The sequence below is a fragment of the Lipotes vexillifer genome, unplaced genomic scaffold (genome assembly GCF_000442215.2).
Source record: "Lipotes vexillifer unplaced genomic scaffold, Lipotes_vexillifer_v1.1 scaffold450, whole genome shotgun sequence".
Taxonomy (NCBI): domain Eukaryota; kingdom Metazoa; phylum Chordata; class Mammalia; order Artiodactyla; family Lipotidae; genus Lipotes; species Lipotes vexillifer.
In genome coordinates, this window is record NW_006794180.1 from 991,849 (window position 1) to 999,118 (window position 7,270).

Sequence of the window (7,270 nt, forward strand, 5' to 3'; positions counted from 1 at the left end):
GCAGGAATAACTAACCCATGATTTTTTAAAAGGGCACGTGCAGGTCACAGAAAGATAACATTAATTTTTTTGAGAGAAATACAAATGCCTACTCACTCACTTTTATTATTGTAAACATCCAATCAGTACAATATATACTAATTATATAATATATACATATATATACACCAATATTTTTCATGTTATAGTTAGAGGGAAAAAAAGGGGTAGAGATGGTGATAGGAAATCTGAAGAGAAGAAAGAAAAAGAGAAAGAATTGAAGGAGCAAAGGAATCAAGTTGTGGAGCAGAAAAGAGGAAGGAAGAGGAGAGAGAAGACCAGGCCCTGTGACATGGAGGAAAGGAGCAAAAGAAGAAGGAAAATGAGACAATTTAGGAGGAAGAGAGGGGCCGTGGGAGAAAGAAGGTGAGATACAGGTGTAAGGAGAGAGGGGCAGAGCAGGAAAGGCAGAGAGAGATGATTCTGAGGTGAGGACAGCACTTAATGGTAAACTATTATCACTCCTTCTTCATGTAACTTGGTATGTGAGCATCGGCGTACATCAATAACCAGGGCTATTCGAAACACTCCTGAGTTCTCCTATAGTTTCAAAGAATCCTTTCATCAATAAAATTTAATTTATTTTGCTTTCCAAAGTTTTATGTTTCTAAGGAAAGCTAAATTAGCATTAAAAGATAATCTGAGTTTTCAATGTTTACTTCAGAACCTCAGAGTTGCTATAACTATCTCTTTGTGGCATTCAAAAGCTATGTAATTACCTTAGCTTTGTTTTCTTGAATGATTAGAGCTGCCTTAAGCCACAAATCAACATCTGTACATGTGTAGTGACCCTTCTGCACACCCCCAAATCCATTTGCTACACTTAGCTCCTACAGAAATCGAATAAAGAAGGAAAAAATGTGTGTAGTTTTAGAGAAGCACACATGTGTTTCTCTAAAATAATTGGTTATCCTGTAGGCACAGCATTCAACCCTTCAGAAGCTCTGCCTTCAATGAGATTGGCATGGCAGGTGACCGTGGGGAAAATTACTCTCTAAGCTACACAACTGACACCTAAGTGAGATCACCTCATGTGGAATTTCCTGAGAGCCAAGAATATTTTTTTTAAACACACCATTCTTGTGTTTGAACAGTCATTATGAAATCTTCATATTTGAAAATTCAATCCCAAGTTCTGAAAATGTGTTTTTAATACTTCTTTGTTTAAGGTTGATAAGATTGAAATTACACAGTTTGGTTATTTTATTCAATATAAATAACTCTAAAATCGGTGGGGTAGGGGTGAGGTGGATTAATCACTCAAATTATTCTTGAAGCCAACATATTTAGATAAATGAATTTTCCTTTTCATATGTATGTTATGTCATTACCCAGACATAGTTTAAAGCCCTACGTGAACAGGTCCATTCTAACTAAATGCACTGAGTGCAGGGCTATCCATTTTTTCTATTTCCATACGGCATAAAGAACTTTTAAAAAAAGAAAGAACTTTTAAAAAACAAAAGGAAGAACTTTATATTTTTGTGTGAGAATATATACAAGATTTTTTTTTAAATGCCAATGTTCAAAAAGCACTAGTAGCTCAATTTATTTATGCTTCTCTAATGTAAAGGCTATCTGAAATATATTTCAAATATATATATATCAACAACTATTTGTGAAGATTAAAGACATAATAAATGTCAAAGTGTCATCTGAAGTCATCGGAGGAACAATTATGGCTTAATATGCAACATATCCTAAATAACTGATAATGTAAGGTTCCCAGATCATCTATAGGGTTGACCAATTCCAGAGAGGGAAAAAAATAAATCAAAGATAGGTTTTAGATATTGTCTTTTGAATGAAACTAATTTATGAAAAAATCTGAAAGTCAATAGCATTGACTTTAAAATCTTGTGAAAATATCTATCACTCACTTTTAAAGATGAAAAGACAAATTTATTAGAATAAGATGGTTCTGTAAAAAATATACTTGTATGATTACAATGATACAACATTCTTATTTTACTCTTTAACATTTTTAATGAAATTAATAGTTTAAAATAAAGACTCATAAAAACTGGAGGAAAATATTCTAATTAAATAATTTCTAGTAATGTAGTGCTGTGACTGAAGTAAGAATGCCTGCCTAAATTAGATGTTTCCAATTATGATTCTAAAGACCTGATTTTTTTAGTGTATGACTGGAATTGAAACTCACACAGGGAATATATATTAAAGCAATATTTATATGATTTAAGAAATGATCTGAACCACATTAGTAAAATATGTTTGAAATAAATTGTAGAGAGTGAGATGAAATATAAGACAAGTAGAGAAAAATGCTTTAAATGTTCAATTTTCAAAGTCATATGCAAGCAGGACACAGGTGCAGTTCACTTATAAACTGCATTCGACAAATGATTCTGAGTTTAAATATGCGGATTCCAGAATCAGAGACAAATAAAAAACAAATATCCACTCACACGATCAACAAGCCAGTTAGTTACCTTATAGCAATAGCAGACAACTTTAATTCAAATTTTTTAAAAAAATCATTCCTTTGAAAGGAATTTAATCTAGAGTATATTACCAAAAATAATGTCTTGTACTTGAAAAGTCATTATATTGCAACTGCATTTGAACAGTGATTTTTAATTAGCAACCAGTTGATTCCAGAACACACGTATGTATAATAGGAATAGTGGCAATTCTTACAACAAAATACTATAAATACTTTATCCTGATTATATCTTTTTTAGGTAAACATTCTGTTTTAGCAGTTGAAATTGATTTCCCCACCCACCCCACAATAGGATTAAATAAATAATAGAACGAAAATGTAGCACAAAAGGACTACCAATAGTGATACTGGATTTACAAAATACGATCAAATCCCCTTTTTAAAGCACCATGCTTTATTAACAATTCAGTTCTGCTTAAGACACTTTTTTTTCTCTCAATCAATATTTTAGAGCATATTTTTCACTGTAATGGAACATTTCCCCCACCTTCTGCCACCTTAATAATGGGGATTCTCGTCTTTTTAGAAATTCAGATAAATTGTCTCACCAAAGCTCAAGCACTTTCCACAGACTCATTTACTTACGCTTGGCTTTCACAGATAATGTTTTCTCTTATGTCTGACCTCTCCTTTTCGATGGTGACTGAATAAAGCCCATCTTGTGAGTAGGTAGGTCCTCATTACAGGATTTCAGGGTTACCTAAAAGTCTTTCTGTCTCAAAATATATTATCTGCCTGGTCAGTGATGCCAAAATTCTTTTAAACAAAAAGGGAAAAACATCTTCCCATAGTTGTAATTAAGATTGTGGGAGAATATAACACTGACAAGTCACAGTCACTACAAATTGGTTGGGGGAGGAGTTTTAAACAAAAGCCTGAGGAGTGGGGGTGAGGAAGAGGGATTATCAGGGGAAAGGAAAGGTGCAGACATCAACTCGACCTTTGCATGTTTCACAATACTGCCCCAGTCCTTAGGAGAAGGAGCAGTGAACAGCCAGGTGTGGCTGGGAAAGAGAAAGGGCTACCTGACTGGACCATCTGGGTTTCCATTTCCTATCTTCCCATCATTTGCAACTTTCTGGTGCCCCCCCACACACAAAAAAAACAGGGCCTGGAAATCATGTTATGGAAAGTGACCATATTTTGGGATTTGTGCAAAAGAGGGAAATTCTAGGAAAAAAATGTTCTGACCCTGAGACTTCTAATTCAACATGATATATATATACATATACATATATATAACCTCTTATTGCTGAGCTTCTAAACTGCATTGTACTCATCATGCAAAGACACCATAGTTCATTGTGACCAACGATGTCATCTCAAGAAAGTCATAGACAACGGATTTTAAAAGCTATAGGAAGATGACAACAGAGGTACCAAGTGAACGAGTGACGAGAACTAGCAAAAGTAACCATGCACTGTTTACAGAGGTGCCAAAACTGCAAACAGATGGATAGACTACTTAACACTGGAAATATCTGACAATTCTGTAGACACACAAATTTCAAATTTTGTATTATATTTTCGTTGCTTTTTTTTTCAAAAGATTTTCAACAAAAATCTCTAAATAAATATGACACATACAGAGACCCATGATACTGAACTCTGATATTTGCCTCTCCATTTCATATTGTCTCACAACACAAGTCTCAGAGGGCAGCTGACACAGCCTGGTCTACAATCATGTTCTGTGTTAGGTACCACTGTACATCTCAATGCATTCCTTTAGGTAAAAAAGTTAATAGCCATTAGCTGCACACAAAAACCATTCCCTCAAATGCTGACTTCGATGTATATCATAAATAAGACTGAGTTTTCCTAACATAAGTGTTACATCTTAGAGATTCGGAAGATTACAAATAAAGTCTCAAGCTAATATTTTACATATTTCTTGGTTTTAAAAAATTTTGGCTGAATAACCTCCTACTTTGGTCTCCTATAAAATGAGCTAACTACCAAAGTATATTAGGTTAAGTTTTCCTATCAACGGTTCAATTCTTAAGTAGATGTTACATAATTAATTTGTAACATTAATTTCCAAAAGTCTAAAAGAAAAGGAGACACATGTAAGCACCATTTCATTTTTAAACATTTCTTCTACCTGTAGAAAATTTTACAAGGAAAAACTCTTACTGAAGGCCTATAGCTACAGCCAGTTTCAAAATCTAAATATTTGACAAAACAGGTAACAGGATTTTAAAATCTTACAATAGCCATTCTCAAAGTTTATAATAATAATTCGATCTTCTTAAACTTACATAATAAAATTTCTCTACCTTTTCTGGTGATAAAAGAGGTAGAAATTGAGACTTTCCCACACAATATGCAACTTGAAGTATTACACTGTATTCTTACTCTCTATCATTCTTTCCTTTTCTGACTTAGGATGTGATTATGGTCAGTCTTAGGCTGACTTATACTTGCTAGCTTTATAGCAAAAGCAAAGGCTATGTCATATTTTGGTATTTTTAAGTTATGTATGCTGGCACCTTACAAAGGATATGGAAAACAGGAAAAAAAAAAAAAAAAAAAAGGCTACGTGTTATCACAGGTCTTCCATCACAACCTGACAATCACACCTTTTAGCCCAGGCTTGACTCACTTACCTACCACTCTCACTTAGAGTTAATAACGGGCAAGCACCTCTACTAAAGGTCACACTAAGTGACAAGCTCAATCAATCAGTCTTTGGGTGAGGTCTGGGTTGCCATCATACTGGCTGGTCCTTCTCAAAAGAGTCTCATGAACTCAGAAAAACACCAGACCATTCCTGGGAAGAGAATACAATAAGCATTTTAAAAGAAGGGACTAGTTACAGAAATTTAATATTCCAAAGTCTAAAATTCCAACCGAATTAGACTCCTGCCCTACAGACAAGGCTGACACCATGCCACAAGAAAGTCGTAAAAGCACTACTTTCAATCTCTAGAAAGCATTTATTTAGGCTAAACATTTTAAAGCAGATATGAAGGGCTTTTTAAATAGAAAGTTTAAGGATTCTTATCATTTTTATATCCATGTTTATCTGAAATGCCAGCTGCTCCGTGGATTATCTCCTGCTATACCAATAACTGTTAGCCTACAAGAGATGGAAACTATAATAGGAAATCACTAGACAATAGTTGGATATCAGTATTTTTGCCTTGAAATTCTAATTAAACAGTGCCTGTCACCGCTTAAAAGCTCCATAGAAGTGAAATATTCAGGAGTTCCAGCGGAAGTAATAGAAAATAGACAATATCTTATTTTCCCACATACTCGATTTACTAGCTTCAAATATCAAAAACACACGCACTACAGGAAACTCTCTTGCTTGCAGCTAAACTGTCCCTCTTCGATCATGTTTCATTTTGATGAAGGACTCCAGAATGATCCTTTTTGAAAAGGTACCTTTAAATTATAAGGAACTTGCAGTCCCTACCTGGAAATTAAAGCTGTGCAGATTAAAGACGTAGTTATTAAGAAACATCACAGAGATCATTCTAAAAACAAGTAGCAGGTTACGAGTAAGAGAGGACTCAGAAAAAAGCACCATTTCCTGATATTTTAAAAGCCACTTTTAAAAGAACAGAGTGCTGGAAGCAGCCGCTCCCTGTCAGGAGGGTTGTCTGACACTGAAGGAAACGAGAGGGACCCCTGGCTGGGGAGCAGCGAGAACTTTGCGGCGGGCCGGCGGGCGACGGCGCGTGGCGGCTACGGGCCGGGGCGCGTCAATCTGTCATCAGCCGGTCCGCAAAGCCCAGCACCCCCCGGATGCCCTTCAGGGGGAACCCGAAGCAGGACAAAGGTCTGGAATCCAAGCACTCGGGTTAAGGAAACAAGATGCACGTTTTCATTCAAGTGTCAGCTGCCGGAACCACGAGGGAGGAGGAAAGACCGCAAGAATTCTCTGGCCTTTCTCACCAGAACCGGCTCCTCACGGGGAGACGCGTGAGGGGAGTGTGTGGAGTGCGGGGTGGGGGCGGGGGCGAGGGGGGAATAAATCCCAACTCGCGACTCTATCCCCCGCTAACTTTGTTTTCTCTCCCTCCTCAAAGGTAATGTTGAGGTAAGGGTTGTCACGGTTCTTGGTTAAACGGCCCCTTTGAAGAAGGAAAGGGACACAAAGCTGCGCTGGGCGGCGAGCGCGGAGATGCTGTGGTACCTACCATGGTATTCTTGTCCCGGTACGTAGTAGGTGGGGTGGCCCGCAAGGTGCAGGGAAATGAGCACCTCGCCCTGCTCCCCATCCCCTTCCAGCTCCCCGTGGTGGGTGCACAGGAAAAAGAAGGGAGAAAAGCGGGGGTAATAGCCCACCGCAGCGCGCACCCTCAGCGTCGCTCCCAGCATCAGCGCCAGGAGGAAAGTCCGCGGCGCCCAGCCACTGCGCTCCATAACGCCGCTGCCGCCGCCGCGCACCCCGAGCGCCGCTCTCTCATTCAGTTTTGGAGGCGCCGGGACGAAGGAGCCGCGTGGAGAGACGGCGAGAAGGCGGCAGAGGGAGCAGAGAGGGCTCGGGCGCGGAGCCCAGCCGAGAAGTTCCGCGGGAGACGGCAGCTCCCAAAGTTTCTTTGGGCCGCGGGAGCGCGGGGCCGGGCTGCGGACGCCGAGAGCGCGTCGGCCGGTGCCGCGGTGCGCCGCCCAGCCGCCGCCGCCGCCGCCGCCTGTGCGCGACGCCCCTCCGCCAGGCCTGGGAAAGCGCCCGGCCCACTCCACACCTTCTTAAAGCCCGGGGCGCGGAATCGCCCCCGCCGCCGCCACACGTGCCCCGGCCGCTCCCCC

General features: G+C 39.5%; 1 protein-coding gene across 2 annotated transcripts in view; it reads right to left on the minus strand.

Moving 5' to 3' along the window:
- RELN (reelin) overlaps positions 1–7,006 on the minus strand; it is a 519,560-nt gene extending 512,554 nt beyond the window's left edge. For both annotated transcript variants that reach the window (XM_007467058.1, XM_007467059.1), the window contains exon 1: positions 6,658–7,006. In XM_007467058.1, the coding sequence (XP_007467120.1) occupies positions 6,658–6,883 (226 nt within the window). In that variant the 5' untranslated portion in view covers positions 6,884–7,006. The remainder of the gene's footprint in view (positions 1–6,657) is intronic.
- Positions 7,007–7,270: the final 264 nt, after the last annotated feature.